The sequence below is a fragment of the Rhinoraja longicauda genome, chromosome 22 (assembly GCF_053455715.1).
Source record: "Rhinoraja longicauda isolate Sanriku21f chromosome 22, sRhiLon1.1, whole genome shotgun sequence".
NCBI lineage: Eukaryota > Metazoa > Chordata > Chondrichthyes > Rajiformes > Arhynchobatidae > Rhinoraja > Rhinoraja longicauda.
The window spans coordinates 34,810,928-34,831,828 of record NC_135974.1 but is presented as its reverse complement, the minus strand read 5'-3'; the positions used below and the strand labels follow the sequence as shown (position 1 = coordinate 34,831,828).

Here is a 20,901-nt window from a genome sequence, read left to right as displayed (position 1 = left end):
TGTATTCATAATCGTAATCATGGTTTATTAGCCAAGTATGTTTTGCAACATATGAGGAATTTGATTTGCCATTCAGTCACACCAATAAAAAGCAACAAAACACACAAAATACACGTTAACACGAACATCCACCGCAGTGACTCCTCCACATTCCACTGTGATGGAAGGCGAAAAGAAAAGTTCAATCTCTTCCCTTCTTTGTCCTCCTGCGGTCGGGGGCCTCGTGCTTTCCGTTGACGGGGCGATCTCGGCTCCCGTAGCGGGTGGTCGGGCACCCCCGCGAGGGGGCGATCAAGCTCCCACATCGGGGCGATCTCACCCGGGTCAGGGCTTGTCGAACCTCCTGCGGCTCAGACACTAAAAATAACAAAAAGGACGAGAGGGCAGACAGACCGTTGGCGAGGTTACCGTCGCTGACGGCGCCACCCGGTGGTGGAGAAGAGAGAAAGTGATGTTTTAGACAATACACAATAGACAATAGGTGCAGGAGGAGGCCATTCTGCCCTTCGAGCCAGCACCACCATTCAATGTGATCATGGCTGATCATTCTCAATCAGTGCCCCGTTCCTGCCTTCTCCCCATACCCCCTGACTGCACTATCCTTAAGAGCTCTATCTAGCTCTCTCTTGAATGCATTCAGAGAATTGGCCTCCACTGCCTTCCGAGGCAGAGAATTCCACAGATTTACAACTCTGACTGAAAAAGTTTTTTCTCATCTCAATTCTAAATGGCCTACCCCTTATTCTTAAACTGTGGCCCCTTGTTCTGGACTCCCCCAACATTGGGAACATGTTTCCTGCCTCTAACGTGTCCAACCCCTTAATAATCTTATGTCTTGTTGTGCTTGTGCTTCCTCTCTGGGCAGTGACACCAGTGTTCATTCACACGCCACACGATACCGCAGCCGAGACCGGGCAGGACGTGGAAATCCACTGCTCCGCGCAAGGGGAGCCACAGCCCATCGTTACCTGGACCAAGGTACAGATCAAACCTTCCCCTAACGCCTCGTGGAGTGTCATTCCTTATTCCTTAAATAGAACATAGAAAAGGACAACGCAGGATCAGGCCCTTCAGCCCATCAAGTCCGTGCTGAACATGATAATCTCAGCAGTAGAGTCGCTGCCTCACAGCGCCAGAGACCTGGGTTCGATCCTGACTACGGGTGCTGCCTGTATGGAGTTTGTACGTTCTCCAGGTGCTCCAGTTTCCTCCCACACTCCAAAGACGTGCAGGTTTGTAGGTTAATTAGCTTGGTATAATTGTAAATTGTCCCTAGTGTGTGTAGGATAGTATTAATGTGCGGGGATCGCTGGTCGGCGCGGACCCGGTGGGCCGACGGGCCTGTTTCCGCACTGTATCTCTAAACTAAACTAATCTAAAAAAACGCCACACTGGAACAGGCCCATCGGCCCATCAAGTCTGTGCCGATCAGCAATCACCCTGTCCACTACCACTATCCTACTTACGAAGGACAATTTTACAACTTACCGAAGCCAATTAACCGAAAAACCTGCAAGTCTTTGGAGTGTGGGAGGAAACTGGAGCACCCAGAGAAAATCCACACAGTCACAGGGGGATCGTACAAACTCCGTACAGACAGACAGCACCCGTGGTCAGGATCCAACCCGGGTCTCTGGAGCTCTGCTCCGGTTTCCTCCCACACTCCAAAGACGTGCAGGTTTGTAGGTTAATTGGCTTGGTGTATGTGTAAATTGTCCCTAGTGTGTGTAGGATAGTGTTAGTGTGTGGGGATCGTTGGTCGGCGCGGACTCGGTGGGCTGATGGGCCTGTTTCTGCGCTGTATCTCAAAACTAAACTAATCTAAAAAACGCCACACTGGAACAGGCCCTTCGGCCCATCAAGTCCGTGCCAAACATGATGAGATAATCCAATCTCCTCGTGATCTATGTCAGAGGTTCAATGGTACAACTCCACCACCCATTTTTCGGCACCGTTGGTCCCAGGGCCTTTCCGGATTATCCGTGTTGCCGGACCAACAGGGGTCACGGCCTCCGAGAGGTGTCCAACGGTACCGGAACGTTCCGCCGAGGGGAGGGGCTGAGATACCGGCCCGCAAAGTCGGCCTCGGGAGTCGGCTGTGGGGACGGATCTGCCGGCTCGGGCCGGGCCGCAGTTCCAGAGCCCCGGCCGCAGGGGGCAGAGTCCACCCGCCGATCGGCCGCGGAAGTCCCGATGAGGTCGAGATCGGCCGCCTCACCCGGCCTGGGGGATATGTTTTCATGAGGGGATTACAAGTTTAGTTTTTTTTAGTTTAGTTTAGAGATTCAGCGTGGAAACAGGCCCTTCGGCCCATCTAGTCCACACCAACCAGCGACCCTCGCGTATTAACACTATCCTACACACGCCAATCCAATTAACCTACAAACCTGTACGTCTTTGGAGTGTGGGAGGAAACCGAAGATCTCGGAGAAAACCCACGCAGGTCACGGGGGAGAACGTACAAACTCCGTACATATAGCGCCCGTAGTCAGGATCGAACCCGGGTCTCCGGCGCTGAAATCGCTGTAAGGCAGCAACTCTACCACTGCGCCACCGTGCCGCTCATTAAATCTAGCGTGCTCTTGTAATTTTGTCCGGATTTAACCCCCATTCTCCTGCCTTCTCCCCATAACCCCTGACACCCGTACTAATCAATAATAAACTAAACTAAACTAAAGCTAAACTTTCCAAGGAGGGGATGGGTAAATGTCTAGGTTGACGACGTTATTTGACTTTCTCCCACTCTTTGTAAACAGGATGGTGTACAGATCACGGACAGTGGGAAGTTCTTTGTTACCCCTGAGGGGGCATTGACTATTCGAGACGTTGGCGTGGGTGACCAGGGGCGGTACGAGTGCAATGCCCGGAATGCATTTGGCTTCATCTCCAGTAGCATGATGTTAACCGTCAATGGTACGTTTCTGCTATTGATGAATTTAAAACAGTTGTGCTCATTGGTATCACCTCTTCAACTGTGTTGTGGGTCTGGATCATAGCACGGTCGCACTGATTTGTAGACGCGCAAGGAACTGCAGATGCTGGTTTACAAAAAAGGACACACACACACACACACACACAATGCTGGAGTAACTCAGCGGGACAGGCTGCCCATTTCTGGAGAGAAGGAATGGGTGACGTTTCGGGTCGAGACCCTTCTTCAGACACGGCAGAAACCAGCATCTGCAGTTCCTTCCTACACATGGATAGATGACGTTTCATTCTTTTAGACTTTAGAGATACAGTGTGGAAACAGGCCCTTCAGCCCACCGAGTCCTCATTAACCAGTGATCACCCCATACACACGAGCACTATCCTACACACTAGGGACCATTTTACAATGAACAGAAACCAATTAATCTACAAACCCGAGCGTCTTTGGAGTGCGGGAAGAATCCCAGTGACTGCGTGGGTTTCCTCCAGGTGCTCCGGTTTCCTTCCATATCCCAAAGACGGGCGTGCTTGTGGATTAATCGGCCTCTGTAAAGGATGTGCGGCAGTGCATGAGAAAGTGGGATAACCCAGAACAAGTGTGATCGTCCGAGGAAGGGTTTTGACCCGAAACGTCACCCATTCCTTCTCTCCAGAGATGCTGCTGCCTGACCCGCTGAGTTACTCCAGCATTTTGTGTCTACATTTGATTTAAACCAGCACCTGCAGTTCTTTCCTACACAGAGTGAGATCGATGGTCGGCGTGGATCGGTGCACCGAAAGGCCTGTTTCCAGGCTGCAATCTCTAAACGAAAACCTCTTGGAAATCACTGCACATGTTCAGGAGAAAATTTGGCTGCAGGAAAAAAATAAACAAAATCAATTCACCATTGGAGGAACATTTGGAAAGGTCGCCACTAACGACTCACAGCAGAGGCTATTTTAGTTTGATGTACTCATTGCGTTTTATAAATCTTGACTATTGACTGCTGTGAAGCAGAATTTTCAACCTCTGATGTAGTTAGTGAAAACAATGGGTATTTGTGAGTTTGCCTTCCTCTGCCAAGGCTCCCGTCAACACTTAATTATCAGACTCCTAATTACTCCATGAATGTGAATGAATCGGGGCCCAGCGCAGAGACCATGTGCAAGCTGTTTAAGAAGTTGATGGAGTGCAACACTGTTCACCATCTGTTGGTAGACACAGAATGCCGGAGTAACTCAGCGGGACAGGCAGCATCTCTGGAGAGAAGGAATGGGTGACGTTTCAGGTCGGGTCTGAAGAAGGGTCTCGACCCGAAACGTCACCCATTCCTTCTCTCCAGAGATGCTGCCTGTCCCGCTGAGTTACCCCAGCATTTTAAATCTCCTTTCGATTTGAACCAGCATCTGCAGTTCCTTCCTACACCATCTGTTGTGTGGCACTGTGGTGATGACCCTGTCTCTCTTGTCCTTCCTCAAGATTCAGGGGTGTTTCATTGTCCCGTGCACCAGAACAAAACAATTACATTCTTGAGACAGACACAAGATGCTGGAGTAACTCAGCGGGACAGGCAGCATCTCTGGAGTGGAGGAATGGGTGACGTTTCAGATAGGAACCCTTTTTCAGTTTAAGGAAGGGTTCTGACCCATTCCTTCTGTGCAGAGGACTGTCATTTATCAGACTTTACTGGCTTTGCCTTGCATTAAAACATTATTCCCTTACCATGTATCTATACACTGTAAATGGCTCGTTCATTGTCTTTCTGCTGACAGGCTAGCATGCAACAAAAAGCTTTTCACTGTACCTCGGAACACGTGACAATAAACTAAATAAGTGCGTGGCCAGGGTGGTGTGGGGTCTCTGGTGATGCTGGGTGCCTTTTTGAGGCATCGCCTATTACAGATCCCTTCGATGGTGAGGAGGTCAGTAACTGTGATGGTTTGTTGCTAGTAAAGAAACTACAAATAAATGTATGTGTTTTAAATTCATTTTCCAGTGCTGGAAGGCGGGCGAACTGGTGATACATTTGTTGAAGAATCCCTCCGGGAAGCTATTAATAGTATTGACAGTGCAATTAATTCAACACGAAGGGATCTGTTTAACAAGTAAGTTTGCAATAATCTCCAAATCTCTCTTTGACTTCAGCAAACATCTTCACGTACGAAACAAATCAAGAATACTTTTTGATGATTACACCGTAGTTTCAGTGGTTCAGTGGTACTTTATTGCCATGGGCAGTCTCGGTGGCACAGCGGTAGAGTTGCTGCCGTACAGTGCTTGCAACCCGGGCTCGAACCCGACTACGGGCGCTGTCTGCACGTTCTCCCCGTGACCTGCGTGGGTTTTCTCTGAGATCTCCGGTTTCCTCCCGCACTCCAAAGACGTGCAGGTTTGTAGGTTAATTGGCTTGGTGTAAATGTAAAAATTGTCCCTAGTGCGTGTAGGGTAGTGTTTTTATTTTAGAGATACAGCGCGGAAACAGACCCTTCGGCCCACCGAGTCTGCGCCGCCCAGCGATCTCTGCACATTAACACTATCCTACACACTGTTGGGACAATTTTTACATTGACCCAGTCACTTAACCTACATACCTGTACGTCTTTGGAGTGTGGGAGGAAACCGAAGATCTCGGAGAAAGCCCACGCAGGTCACGGGGAGAACGTACAAACTCCGTACAGACGGCGCCCGTAGTCAGGATCGAACCTGGGTCTCTGGTGCTGCATTCGCTGTAAGGCAGCAACTCTACCGCTGCGCCACCGTTAACGTGCGGGGATCGCTGGTCGGCGCAGACCTGGTGGGCCAAAGGGCCTGCTTCCGCGCTGCATCTCGAAACTAAACTAAACTATTGCCACATGTACCTAGGTAGTGAAAATCCTATTCAGCGTGCAGTTCAGTAAATATCTAGAAACATAGAAAATAGGTGCAGGAGGAGGCCATTCGGCCTTTCGTACCAGCACCGTCATTCAATATGATCATGGCTGATCATCCAAAATCAGTGCCCCCCCCGGTCCTGCTTTCTCCCCTGATTCCATTAGCCCTAAGAGCGATATCTAACTCTCCCTTGAAAACATCCAGTGAATTGGCCTCCACTGCCTTCTATGGCAGAGAATTCCACAGATTCACAACACTCTGGGTGAAAATCATACTTAGTAGAAGACCGAAGGAATGGTGAGTCTACAAGGGTCGCGACATTCCGCCTCCATTTTGCCTGATTCAAGTCCAAAGTTGTTAAAAATGTAGAGAAATGATATTAATGTTCATAACTATATGGACAAAAGGCCTACAGTTTTGGGATTTTAGGATATTGCGGGACCACCACCGATTTTCTGATAACCGGTGGTCCTCCTTTAATCCGGATAAAATCCCGAGAGCACGCTTGAAATCCGCCCCGGAAATGTGGTGCCTGGGCTGGGTGAGGCGGCGGATCTCGACCTCATTGGGACCTCCGCAGCTGGATGTCCGATCGGCCCGCAGAGACGGCCTCGGAGGTCGGCTGTGGAAACGGATCTGCCGGCTCCAGCCGGGCTGGGGAATTCAGTGTTGAAAATGTAATGGATTCGGGAGCTCCAGTGTCGCGGAGAGTTTCAATCCGTCCTGACGCCGGAGTTTCGATCATCGCGGCGCGAGGGCCTCGGACAGTCGGCAGCGGCGACCGCGGACGGTTCAACAGCCCCGACCGCGGGTGAACAAAGAGGAAGACGATGGGACTTTATTACCTTCCATCACATTGAGTCACTGAAAGGAAGCATGCAGGTACAGCAGGCAGTGAAGAAAGCCAATGGAATGTTGACCTTCATAACAAGAGGAGTTGAGCATAGGAGCAAAGAGGTTCTTCTGCAGTTGTACAGGGCCCTAGTGAGACCGCACCTGGAGTACTGTGTGCAGTTTTGGCCTCCAAATTTGTGGACGGATATTCTTGCTATTGAGGGCGTGCAACGTAGGTTTACTAGGTTAATTCCCGGAATGGCGGGACTATCATATGTTGAAAGACTGGAGCGACTAGGCTTGTGTACATTGGAATTTAGAAGGATGAGAGGAGATCTTATCGAAACGTATAAGATTATTAAGGGGTTGGACACGTTAGAGGCAGGAAACATGTTCCCAATGTTGGGGGAGTCCAGAACAAGGGGCCACAGTTTAAGAATAAGGGGTAGGCCATTTAGAACTGAGATGAGGAAAAGCTTTTTCAGTCAGAGAGTTGTGAATCTGTGGAATTCTCTGCCTCAGAAGGCAGTGGAGGCCAATTCTCTGAATACATTCAAGAGAGAGCTAGATAGAGCTCTTAAGGATAGCGGAGTCAGGGGGTATGGGGAGAAGGCAGGAACGGGGTACTGATTGAGAATGATCAGCCATGATCACATTGAATGGCGGTGCTGGCTCGAAGGGCTGAATGGCCTCCTCCTGCATCTATTGTCTATTGAGGAATGTGGAATCCGCTGTGGTGGGTGTTTATGTTCAATTTGATTTCATGTGGCTGTGTGTCTTGTTGCTTTTTCCTCAGTGTGGCTGTATGGTAACTCAAATTTCACTGGGCCTTAATTGGTCCACGTGACAATAAATTGTGTCTTGATTGTAATCTCTGCCTTGTGTTTGACAGGCACCCACGAACACCAAACGACCTGCTGGCCTTATTCCGTTACCCGCGTGACCCGTACACACTGGAGACGGCGCGAGCGGGCGAGATCTTTGAGCGGACTCTCCAGTTGATCCAGGAGCACGTCCAACAAGGCCTGACCGTGAACCTGAACACAAGTAGGTGACAACGCCAGTCATACAAAACATTATCCACTGCCTTGCCCTCCACAGCCGTCTGTGGCAATGAATTCCGCAGATTCGTCTCCCTCTGACGAAAGAAATCCCTCCTCGTCTCCTTTCTAAAGGAATGGCCTTTAATTCTGAGGTGGAATATGGTGTGGAGTCGAAGGGTTAAATAACTGGGGGGAAAAAACGGTTTTAAAGAGGATTGAAAGAAGAATAGTTATTGATCGTACAAAGATAGCTGCATTAAGCCAAAAAAAAGAGATCACAAGGGCAATTTGTTTAGTAACAGAATGAAAACGCAGGAAAATTTAATGTGATGTATGCAAATATTGACATGTGTAGTCAGGAACTGCAGATGCTGGTTTACATTGAAGATAAGCACAAAATGCTGGAGTAACTCAGCGGGTCAGGCAGCATCTCTGGAGAGAAGAAATGGGTGACGTTTCGGGTCGAGACGGGTCTGAAGAAGGGTCTCGATCCAAAACGTCACCCATTCCTTCTCTCCAGAGATGCTGCCTGTCCCACTGAGTTACTCCAGCATTTTGTGACACCTATCCATGTTCTCCACAGATGCTGCCTGACCCGCTGAGTTACTCCAGCACTCTGTGAAACGTCACCTATCCATGTTCTCCACAGATGCTGCCTGACCCGCTGAGATACTCCAGCACTCTGTGAAACGTCACCTATCCATGTTCTCCACAGATGCTGCCTGAGCCAGGGGCCACAGTCTTAGAATAAAGGGGGGGGGGACATTTAAAACTGAGGTGAGAAGAAACTTTTTCACCCAGAGAGTTGTGAATTTGTGGAATTCTCTGCCACAGAGGGCAGTGGAGGCCAATTAACTGGATGGATTTAAGAGAGAGTTAGATAGAGCTCTGGGGGCTAGTGGAATCAAGGGATATGAGGAGAAGGCAGGCACTGATTGTGGACGATCAGCCATGATCACAATCAATGGCGGTGCTGGCTCGAAGGGCCGAATGGCCTCCCCCTGCACCTATTGTCTATGTTTTTATGAGCTGCTGAGTTGCTCCAGCACTGTGTGTGTGTTTCCAGTACCTGGTGTTTGGTGTTCATGGTTGTGATCTCGGTCTGTGCTGAGTGGCTGCCGCTGCTCCTGACGTTGTTTTAACATCTTCCCCCGAGGTTATCGTTACAATGACCTGGTCTCGCCACGGTACCTGAACATGATCGCCAACATCTCCGGCTGCAGGACTCACCGGCGCGCGCCCGCCTGCGACGACATTTGCTTCCACAACAAGTACAGGTACGGACTCCTGAACATTGGCGAGACCAAGCGCAGAGTCGCCGATGGTTTCACTCAATGCCTCCGCTCAGCCCCCCCCCCCCCCCGGCCTCCGCCATCTCCCAGCCCCCAAACACTTTGACTCTGAAGGAGGGTCGCCACCCGAAACGTCTCCCATTCCTCCTCTCCAGAGATGCTGCCTGCCCTGCTGAGTCACTCCAGCACTTTGTGTCTTATCTTTGGTGTAAACCAGCATCTGCACTTCAACTCCCCCTCCCATTCCCAATCTGACCTTTCTGTCCTGGGCCTCCCCCATTGTCAGAGTGAGGCCCAGCGCAAACTGGAGGAACAGCACCTCATATTTGACAGTCCAGCCAGCGGTATGAACATTGACTTCTCCAGCTTCAAGTAACCCTTGCATCCCCTCTCCTCCCCACCCTGGTAGTCGTTGTACTAGTTCCACTGTTGTCCTGGTGGGTTTTGCTGTCAGTACACTTGTTGTCTGTCACCGAGCCCACAGCCAACAATGGTCCATTGTGCGCCCCACATCTCCTTGTTCATCGTTGCTTTTTGCATTATTTTTAGAGATACAGCACGGAAACAGGCCCTTCGGCACCTACCAGCGATCCTCGCATACTAACACTATCCTACACACACACACACACACACACACACACACACACACACACACACACACACACACACACACACACACACACACACACACACACACACACACAGAGACTAAGGACAATTTGCACATTGTAAACGCTCCCCACCAAGTCAATTAACCTACAAACCTGTATGTCTTTGGAGTGTGGGAGGAAACCGACGGTCACGGGGGGAACGTACAAACTCCGTACAGACGGTGCCCGTAGTCGGGATCGCACCCGGGTCTCCGGCGACTGCATTCGCTGTAAGGCAGCAACTCTACCGCTGCGCCACCATTCATTTTGTCCCATTCATTTCTCCTGAGCACCGTCGAAGGTATTTATTCACAAAATGCTGGAGTAACTCAGCAGGTCAGGCAGCATCTCAGGAGAGAAGGAACGGGCGACGTTTCGGGTCGAGACCCTTCTTCAGACTGATGTCAGGGGGGCGGGACAAAGGAAGGATATAGGTGGAGACAGGAAGATAGAGGGAGATCTGGGAAGGAGGAGGGGAAGGGAGGGACAGAGGAACTATCTAAAGTTGGAGAAGTCAATGTTCATACCACTGGGCTGCAAGCTGCCCAGGCGAAATATGAGGTGCTGCTCCTCCAATTTCCGGTGGGCCTCACTATGGCACTGGAGGAGGCCCATGACAGAAAGGTCAGACTGGGAGTGGGAGGGGGAGTTGAAGTGCTCGGCCACCGGGAGATCAGGTTGGTTAATGCGGACCGAGCGCAGGTGTTGAGCGAAGCGATCGCCGAGCCTGCGTTTGGTTTCGCCGATGTAAAGAAGTTGACATCTGGAGCAGTGGATGCAATAGATGAGGTTGGAGGAGGTGCAGGTGAACCTCTGTCTCACCTGGAAAGACTGTTTGGGTCCTTGGCTGGAGTTGAGGGGGGAGGTAAAGGGACAGGTGTTGCATCTCGTGCGGTTGCAGGGGAAAGTGCCCGGGGATGGGGTGGTTTGGGTAGGAAGGGACGAGTGGACCAGGGAGTTACGGAGGGAACGGTCTCTGCGGAACGCAGAAAGGGGAGGGGATGGGAAGATATGGCCAGTGGTGGCGTCCCGTTGTAGGTGACCGAAGTGTTGCCGGATGATTTGTTGGATCCGCTGGCTGGTGGGGTGGAAGGTGAGGACGAGGGGGATTCTGTCCTTGTTGCGAGTGGGGGGAGGGGGAGCAAGAGCGGAGCTGCGGGATGTAGAAGAGACCCTAGTGAGAGCCTCATCTATAATGGAGGAGGGGAAGCCCCGTTTCCTGAAGAACGAGGACATCTCTGAAGCCCTGGTGTGAAACACCTCGTCCCGGGCGCAGATGCGGCGTAGACGGAGGAATTGGGAGTAGGGGATAGACTTTTTGCAGGGGACCGGGTGGGAAGAAGTGTAGTCCAGATAGCTGTGCGAGTCAGTGGGTTTATAGTAAATGTCCGTCACTAGTCTGTCTCCTGTGATGGAGATGGTGAGGTCCAGAAACGGGAGGGAGATGTCGTAGATGGTCCAGGTATAGTCCAGGTATAGTCCAGGTATAGTCCAGGTCCAAGTGTCCTCCTGATCGCCATGTGTATCTCTCGTCCCCCTTCGCCCACCTAGTATTTGGTGAGTGAGGAGGTCGGCAGCCCCAGTGTGTGGCCAAGTCGTGTCCCGTCCCGTCCCTTGTCCCCCAGATGCTGCCTGTACTGTCCTGCCTGTCCCGCTGAGTCACCTTGTGCCTTGTGTCTTGTGTCTAGGTCCCACGATGGCACCTGCAACAACCTGCAGCATCCCACCTGGGGCGCGTCGCTCACTGCCTTCCAGCGGCTGCTCAAGCCCGTGTACGAGAACGGCTTCAACCTGCCCCGGGGCTGGCGGCCGGGCCGGGGGGCTACCATGCCCCAGCCCCTGCCCCTGCCCCAGCCCCTGCCCCTGCCGCGCCTGGTCTCCACCACCCTGGTGGGCAGCGAGACCGTCTCCCCCGACCACCTGTACACACACCTGCTGATGCAGTGGGGACAGTTCCTGGACCACGACCTGGACCTGACGGCACCCGCCCTCAGCACGGCCCGCTACTCCGACGGCCAGCCGTGCCAGCGCTCCTGCAACGACGAGCCCCCCTGCTTCCCCATCCTCATGCCGGCCGGGGACCCCCGGGGGGGGCGGGGAGGGGGAGGGGGAGACCCCCGGGGGGGGAGGGGGCGGAGGGTGCCTGCCCTTCATGCGCTCCAGCCCGGTGTGTGGCAGCGGTTCCACGTCGCTGCTGCTGGGGCAGGGGGGGCAAGGGGGGGAGGAGGGGCAGGGGGAGGGGGGGCAGGGGGGCTGGGTGTACCCCCGGGAGCAGATCAACTCTCTGACCTCGTACCTGGACGCGTCCAACGTGTACGGCAGCAGCGAGGCAGAGGCGCGGGGTCTGCGGGGGTCGGGGGGCCGGGGTGGGCTACTGAGGGTGGGCGAGGAGGTGGCCGGAGCCCCGGGCAAGTACCTGCTGCCCTTCGCCAGCGCGGCGTCACCCACCGAGTGCCTGCGGCCCCCCGGCCCCGGCAACAGCAGCAGCAGTAGCCCCCCGCCCGTGCCCTGCTTCCACGCCGGTGACCACCGCTCCAATGAGCACGTGGCCCTGACCGCCCTGCACACCGTGTGGTTCCGCGAGCACAACCGAGTGGCCGCCCGCCTGCTAGCCCTCAACCCCCACTGGGACGCTGACACCGTGTATCACCAGGCCCGCAAGCTGGTGGGCGCACAGATGCAGCACATCACCTACGCCCACTGGCTGCCCAAGGTGCTGGGGGTGGTGGGCATGGAGACCCTGGGGGGCTACCGCGGCTACGACCCCAACGTCAACGCCGGCATCCTCAACGCCTTCGCCACCGCCGCGTTCCGCTTCGGCCACACGCTGGTCAACCCCGTCCTCCAGCGTCTGGACCAGACCTTCCAGCCCGGCCCCCACGGACACCTGCCACTGCACAAGGCCTTCTTCTCACCCTCCCGGCTGGCCCACGAGGGTGGCGTCGACCCCCTGCTCCGGGGGCTCTTCGGCGTGCCCGGCAAGATGAGGGTGCCCACCCAACTGCTCAACCTGGAGCTGACCGAGAAGCTCTTCTCCATGGCCCACGCCGTGTCCCTGGACCTGGCTGCCATCAACATCCAGCGAGGCCGCGACCACGGCATACCCCCCTACAACGACTACAGGATCTTCTGCAACCTCACCTCCGCACAGCACTTCGACCACTTGAAAAACGAGATCAGTAACCCGGAGATCCGGCAAAAGCTGCAAAGGTGAGCAAGTAGTACATTTGCAAAGGTGAGCAGGTAGTACATTTGTAAAGGTGAGCAGGTAGTACATTTGCAAAGGTGAGCAGGTAGTACATTTGCAAAGGTGAGCAGGTAGTAGATTTGCAAAGGTGAGCAAGTCAATGTTACAGGTGTAGATTTCCACAGATCGTTTAACTTGCCATTGTATAAGAAAATAACTGCAGATGCTGGTACAAATCCAAGGTATTTATTCACAAAATGCTGGAGTAACTCAGGAGAGAAGGAATGGGTGACGTTTCGGGTCGAGACCCTTCTTCAGACTGATGTCAGGGGGGCGGGACAAAGGAAGGATTTGCCATTGTATATTCGTTCTTAGTACCTGAACTGATGTACAGCACTTTGATGGTCAGTCTGAAGAAGGGTCTCGACCCAAGACGTCACCCATTCCTTCTCTCCTGAGATGCTGCCTGACCTGCTGAGTTACTCCAGCATTTTGTGAATAAATACCTTCGATTTGTACCAGCATCTGCAGTTATTTTCTTATACAGCACTTTGGTCAACGTGGGTTGTTTTTAAATGTGCTATACAAATACAATTGACTTGACTTGATTTGACTTCTATATAAGCGTTTTATTACAAATACAATGCTGAGAGCCGGTGAGAAAACCTCTGGATGCCAAACATCATGGTTACAAAGTGAAACGACTTTAACCAGCAGCATATTACAGATAACACTACAAAACCCAGGCATGGACCATAGATCAGGTCAGCAATACGAAAGTCAGGCATGGATCAATCCGCCTAGAGGATTGATCTACAGTCAAGTCAAGTTTATTTGTCACACCCATATATACAAGATGTGCAGTGAAATGAAATGAAAGCAGAGAGAGAGAGAAAAAAACAAAAATGGCACAGCTTCTCTCTTGTCATAGAGTCACACAGCGTGGAAACACGACCCGCCACCCAACCTGCCCACTCCGACCAGCATACCCCATCTACACTGGTCCCACTGGCCTGCGTTTGGTCCATATACCCTCTCACCCATTTCTATCCATGTACCTGTCCACATGTTTCTTAGACATTGCGATGCCTGGGCTGACAATAGATAATAGGTGCAGGAGGAGGCCATTCGGCCCTTCGAGCCAGCACCGCCATTCAATGTGATCATGGCTGATTATTCACAATCAGTACCCCGTTCCTGCCTTCTCCCCATACCCCCTGACTCCGCTATCCTTAAGAGCTCTATCTAGCTCTCTCTTGAATGCATTCAGAGAATTAGCCTCCACTGCCTTCTGAGGCAGAGAATTCCACAGATTCACAACTCTCTGACTGAAAAAGTTTTTCCTCATCTCCGTTCTAAATGGCCTACCCCTTATTCTTAAACTGTGGCTGCTAAGCTCTACTGAGCTTTTGAACAAGTTATTTTAAAGACATTACATACATTTGCTTTATTCCGGACTCGAGGCCCAGTTAAAAGACAAGACATTACATAGAATAAATTACTTACAAAGGCACGATTAATTACACACAAAAGCACAATACATGGTTTAAAACCAATAATTTAAAAAATCAGTGTCCTACAACGAGACAACTATCCCAATATCTCCACAGCTGGGATACGTAGCTACGTGTAGTGCTAAACCTTCTGTTTGATAAGGCCAAGCTTATTTCATTTTCAGAGTCATTAATCCAGCAAATAAATTTATACATAAGGTTTCTTAAGACAGTTTGTAAAGTACTGAGTCCTGCAGTCCACCACCTAGGTCTCTTAAGTAATATTCTCGTAACGTCATTGTAAGCTACTCGAAGTCTCTGTAGTGTAAGAAAATAACTGCAGATGCTGGTACAAATCGAAGGTATTTATTTCATAAAATGCTGAAGTAACTCAGCAGGTCAGGCAGCATCTCAGGAGAGAAGGAATGGGTGACGTTTCGGGTCGAGACCCTTCTTCAGTCTCGACCCGAAACGTCACCCATTCCTTCTCTCCTGAGATGCTGCCTGACCTGCTGAGTTACTCCAGCATTTTGTGAAATAAATACCTTTGAAGTCTCTGTAGGCTTGCTCCTGGTGTCATTCAGCATGGAAACAGGCCCTTCGGCCCAACCTGTCCATGCTGACCAAGAAAGGTAATCCAAACCAGTCACATATGCCTTATCTTTGGCCCATATCCCTCTAAACCTTTCCTATCCATGCAAGTGCCTTTTTAAGCACTGTTCTAGTACCTGCCTCAACTACCTCCTGTGGCAGCTAACTCCACATACCCACCACCCTGGGTGTGAAGATGTTGCCCCTCAGGTTCCTATCAAATTGGTATGGACACAAAGCTTTAACCCAGTACCACAAACAAGGCATCTTTAAACGTTGCCCTTCCAGTTTGATAAATCCTGTTGTCTGTTATAAAAGATCTTGAGTTGTTGTTTTGTCCTAAATTAGCTTTGTTCTGAAGCTCACTTTAAAATCGTTGAAGCCGCAGCCAAGTTGATGTGATATTCTGGAGCCGCTCAGGTGCAACGTTTCAGCAGGTAGGTGTCATGGAGACGGCTCCATCACAGTTGCCAAAATACTTCAAGGCGTTGGGTGACGTATCGGGTCGGAACCCCTCTTCAATCTGAGGAAGGGTCCCGACCCGAAACGTCACCCATTCCTTTTCTCCAGAGATGCTGCCTGATCCGTTGAGTTAATCCAGCATTTTGTGCCTATCTTCTGTATAAACCAGCATCAGAAGTTCCTTCCTACACATCAAGGTGTTTATTATCTTGGAGATAGTTTCTCGAAATAACAGTTCAGCATAAACCGATCAGCCAAAACATTATGACCACCTGTCTAATATGCTGTTGGTCCTCCGTGTGCAGCAGTGTAGGAAAATAACTGCAGATGCTGGTACAAATCGAAGGTATCACAAAATGCTGGAGTAACTCAGCAGGTCAGGCAGCATCTCAGGGGAGAGGGAATGGGTGAAGTTTCAGGTCTGAAGAAGGGTCTCGACCCGAAACGTCACCCATTCCCTCTCTCCTAGATGCTGCCTGACCTGCTGAGTTACTCCAGCATTTTGTGATACCCATACACAGCAGGGTGCGATGCACTGTGTATTGTGACACATTCCTCCTGCAACCACCATTAAAATTTTCTGTGACTTGTGCCACAGTCGACCTTCTGTCGGTTCGGACCAGACGGGACAGCCTTCGTTGCCCTCGCGCATCGATGAGCCTTGGGCGCCCGACACCCTGTCTGTCGCCGGTTTGTGGTTTGTCCCTCCTCGGACCACTGTCGGTAGGTACTCACCACTGCTGACCGGGAGCACCCCCACAAGCCTTGCCGTTTCACAGATGCTCTGACCCAGTCGTCTGGCCATAACAATTTGGCCCTTGTCAGAGTCACTCAGGTCTTTACTCCTGCCCATTTCTCCTGCATCCAACACATCAACTTCAAAGAACTGACTGTTCACTTGCTGCCTGATATATCCCACCCCTTGACAGGTACCATTGTAACAAGGTGATCAATGTTATTCTCTTCGCCTGTCAGTGGTCATAATGTTTTGGCTGATCGGTGTGGAGTGTCTGCACTTCATCATCTGTCAATAGTGATCATTTGCGATGGGGTTTTTGAGTGTTCATGCTGACTGATTGACAGGGATGATTTGATTGTCGGTGATGAGCCTTGCTGTTGTTTCAGGTTGTACGGTTCTCCGCGGAACATCGACCTGTGGCCGGCGCTGATGGTGGAAGACCTGATCCCTGGCTCGAGGGTGGGCCCTACACTTCTCTGCCTGCTCACCACTCAGTTCCGCAGACTACGTGACGGGGACAGGTAAACGTGCAGGGTTTAGCTGAGAAAGAATGTGCTTTACATCGAGGTGTCCAAAAACTGCCTGCACGGTGGCCCAGCGGTAGAGGTGCTGCCTCACAGCGCTACAATAGACAATAGACAATAGGTGCAGGAGGAGGCCATTCTGTGCCTCTTCCCGATCTATTTTTCTCATGATCTTATACACCTCTATAAGACCACCCCTCATCGCCTGCATTCCAAGGGATAGAGTCCGAAGGGCCTGTTTCCACGCTGCATGGCACCATGACTCTTCAGCAACAAAATCTTCATGCCTTAGGAGAATCGGTCACGGTCGGCCACGGTGGCGCAGCGATAGAGTTGCTGCCTTACAGCGAATCCAGCGCCAGAGACCCGGGTTCGATCCCGACTGCGGGCGCTGTCTGTACGGAGTTTGTACGTTCTCCCCGTGACCGCGTGGGTTTTCTCCGAGATCTTCGGTTTCCTCCCACACTCCAAAGACGTGCAGGTTTGTATGTTAATTGGCTTGGTAAATGTAAAAATTGTCCCTAGTGGGTGTAGGATAGTGTTAATGTGCGGGGATCGCTGGTCGGCGCGGACCCGGTGGGCCGAAGGGCCTGTTTCCGCACTGTATCTATAAACTAAACTAAAGTAAAATCATTGAGATGACTTATTCTATTTGCGCAGATTCTGGTACGAAAACCCAGGTGTGTTCAGCCCAGCGCAGCTAACTCAGGTAAAGCAAGCCTCGCTCGCACGTGTCATCTGTGACAATGGTGACCACATCCAGCAGGTCCAGTCTGACGTTTTCAAGGTGGCACATTATCCTCAGGGCTACCTCAACTGCAAGGAAATTCCAAGCATCGACCTGCGGATGTGGCAGGACTGCTGTGAAGGTAAGCTGCGGGAAATGTGGCACGGTGGCGCAGCGGTAGAGTTGCTGCCTCACAGCGCCAGAGACCCGGGTTCGATCCCGACTACGGGTGCTGTCTGTACGGAGTTTGTACGTTCTCCCCGTGACCTGCGTGGGTTTTCTCCGAGATCGTAATTTTCCTCCCACATTCCAAAGACGTACAGGTTTGTAGGTTAATTGGCTTGGTGTAAATGTAAAAATTGGCCCTGGTGCATGTAGGGTAGTGATAATGCACGGGGATCGCTGGTCGGCGCGGACTCGGTGGGCCGAAGGGCCTGTTTCCGCGCTGTATCTCTAAACTAAAGTAAACTAAACTGAATGAACAATATCAACTGAGTGTGTGGGAAGGAACTGCAGATGCTAGTTTATAACAAAGATAAACACAAAGTGCTGGAACAACTCAGCAGTTCAGGCAGTGTCCCGCTGAGTGTAGACTTTAGATTTTAGAGATAGTTTAGAGATACAGAGCAGAAACGGGAGCTTCTGCCCACTGGGCCTGTGCCCACCAGCGACCACCCCGTACACTTGCACTATCCCGCACACTAGGGACAATTCACAATTGTTTTTATTGAAGTCAATTAACCTACAAGCCTGTACGTCTTCGGAATGTGGGAAGAAACCAGAGCATCCGGAGAAAACCCACACAGTCCCTGGGAGAATGTACAAACTCCGTGCAGACAGCATCCATAGTCAGGATCGAACGCAGGTCTCCAGCGCTGTGAGGCAGCAACTCTACCGCTTCATTACTGAGCTGGGGGAGAGGTGAGGAAGGACAAAGTGATAGGTGAATGCAGGTGAGCATGTGCTTCATTGGCAGACGGACAAAAGGCCCCAGAGGAAAAGGCCAAAGCATTGACAATCTCCACCCAGAGTTACTCTAGTGCTTTGTGTGTCTTGTGATCGGTTTAGAGGGATATGGACCAGGCAGGTGCGACTAGTGCAGATGGGACATGTTGGTCGGTGTGGGCAAGTTGGACCCAAGGGCGTGTTTCCACGCTGCACCACTCTATAGTTAAAGTGTTCCAATCATTTGTAATACCTATTAGAAAGCACAATACATTCCCGTCTGAGCTGTGAGCATTTCCCATCTGTGCAGCTGCACAGGGCAAGAGATCGTGCGTTTCACTGAATAAGGTTTTCCTTTATGTAGAGTCTCAGTGCCAACAGCGCCATGCTACCAAGGCGTATTTATAACTTTAATAGAATAAGTTGCAGGAATGTCCGAGTTTTCCTTGATTACACTATAGAATAAATATTGGCTCGACATGTTTTAAATTCAAACATTGTGTCAAGCTACAATTCCCCGATTCCAATAAACACGTGATTTTGGACAAGGTCTCGGCTGTTCTCTGACATTGTAGATGGAGCCAGTTGGCACAGTGGCCGAACGTACGTGACAACATTTGCTTCCATCTGGTGGCGTGAACAGAAATAGACGTACAAGGATGGTGAGGCGGAAAAAAAGTGCAGATGCTGGTTTAAATCGAAGGTAGACACAAAATGCTGGAGTAACTCAGCGGGTCAGGCAGCATCTCCGGAGAGAAGGAATGGGTGACGTTTCGGGTCGAGACCCTTCTTCAGACTGATGTAAGGATGACGATACCATTGTGTAGGAGTTTACCTAGTCTATTTGTTTGACTTGTATAATGGTGGTGGGTTTTGTGTTGATTTATTTTGCACTGTAAATATTATTGTAAATAATTGATTCAATTATTTTTGGTTTAAAACAAATTGGGTTTTTTTTTAAAACAACAAAACAAAACCCCAACCCCCCTCAAACCCCCCCCCCCCCCCCCCCCCCCCCCCCCCCCACAGAGATAGACGTGAGCACAGTTACATTTACACGCGTGTCAGGGGTTATGGGGAGAAGGCAGAACAGTGGGGTTAGGAGTGAGAGATAGATCAGCCATGATTGAATGGCGGAGCGGACTTGATGGGCCGAATGGCCTAATTCTGCTCCTATCACTTATGAGCGTATAACGTGGTGAATTATTTTTGTTGGTCTAGACTGTGCTAACCGCGGACAGTTCAACACCCTCTCTCAGAGGTTCCACAGCAAGCGGTCTGAAGAATACAGTTTCCCAGATGCTAAGGACTCACATCAGAAGCAGGAGCCAAAACTAAGAGAGAGGTAAACGACATGTACATTCTCCGGTTGTACGATCTTTTTTCAAACAAGATCAGAACATTTTCCGCAAGAGGATACAAAACGGTGTCTGGGGTTTATGGGGAGACGGCAGGGGAATGGGGTTGTACAGGGCATTGGTGAGACCACACCTGGAGTATTGCGTACAGTTTTGGTCTCCTAATCTGAGGAAAGACATTCTTGCCATAGAGGGAGTACAGAGAAGGTTCACCAGATTGATTCCTGGGATGGCAGGACTTTCATATGAAGAAAGACTGGATAGACTCGGCTTGTACTCGCTGGAATATAGAAGATTGAGGGGGGATCTTATAGAAACGTACAAAATTCTTAAGGGGTTGGACAGGCTAGATGCAGGAAGATTGTTCCTGATGTTGGGGAAGTCCAGAACAAGGGGTCACAGTTTAACGATAAGGGGGAAGTCTTTTAGGACCAAGATGAGAAAGTTTTTTTTCACACAGAGTGTGGTGAATCTGTGGAATTCTCTGCCACAGAAGGTAGTTGAGGCCAGTTCATTGGCTATATTTAAGAGGGAGTTAGATGTGGCCCTTGTGGCCAAAGGGATCAGGGGGTATGGAGAGAAGGCAGGTACGGGATACCGAGTTGGATGATCAGCCATGATCATATTGAATGGTGGTGCAGGCTCGAAGGGCCGAATGGCCTACTCCTGCACCTATTTTCTATGTTTCTATGAGAGGAAAAGATAGGACCAGAGGCCACAGCCTCAGAATAAAAGGACGTACCTTTAGAAAGGAAATGAGGAGGAAGTTCTTTAGTCAGAGGGTGGTGAATCTGAGATTCATTGCCACAGACGGCTGTGGAGACAAAGTCAATGGGTATTTTTAAGGCGGAGATTGACAGATTCTTGATTGGTGTCAGGGGTTATGGGGAAAATAGTCAATAGTCAAGTTTATTTGTCACATACGCATAAATGTGCTGTGAAATGAAAGATTACCCACAGTCCAACAATAAGAGCAATAAAAATGAGCAATAACACACACAATCACAAACCAACACCAAACAAAAGGAAACATCCATCACAGTGAGTCTCCTCCAGTCACCTCCTCACTGTGATGGAAGGCCAGAATGTCTTTTTCTCTTCCCCTGCCGTCTTCTCCCACGGTCAGGCTGTTGAAGTTGCCGCGTTCCAGCCGCGCCGGACGGTGAAAGGTCCGCAGAAGGCAGGAGAATGAGGTTGAGAAGGAAAAGATAGACCAGCCACGATTGAATAGTGCAATAGACAATAGACAATAGGTGCAGGAGTAGGCCATTCAG

At 50.8% G+C, this 20,901-nt stretch overlaps 1 protein-coding gene across 1 annotated transcript in view; it reads left to right on the top strand.

Annotated features, from left to right (window-relative positions):
- LOC144604715 (peroxidasin homolog) overlaps window positions 1–20,901 on the top strand; it is a 122,235-nt gene that overhangs the window by 90,047 nt on the left and 11,287 nt on the right. Inside the window, exons 13-22 of the mRNA XM_078419364.1 lie at window positions 866–978; window positions 2,757–2,913; window positions 4,908–5,016; window positions 7,509–7,663; window positions 8,816–8,936; window positions 11,290–11,687; window positions 11,725–12,811; window positions 16,460–16,594; window positions 17,258–17,466; window positions 19,491–19,614. Coding sequence (XP_078275490.1) covers window positions 866–978; window positions 2,757–2,913; window positions 4,908–5,016; window positions 7,509–7,663; window positions 8,816–8,936; window positions 11,290–11,687; window positions 11,725–12,811; window positions 16,460–16,594; window positions 17,258–17,466; window positions 19,491–19,614 — 2,608 coding nt within the window. The remainder of the gene's footprint in view (window positions 1–865; window positions 979–2,756; window positions 2,914–4,907; window positions 5,017–7,508; window positions 7,664–8,815; window positions 8,937–11,289; window positions 11,688–11,724; window positions 12,812–16,459; window positions 16,595–17,257; window positions 17,467–19,490; window positions 19,615–20,901) is intronic.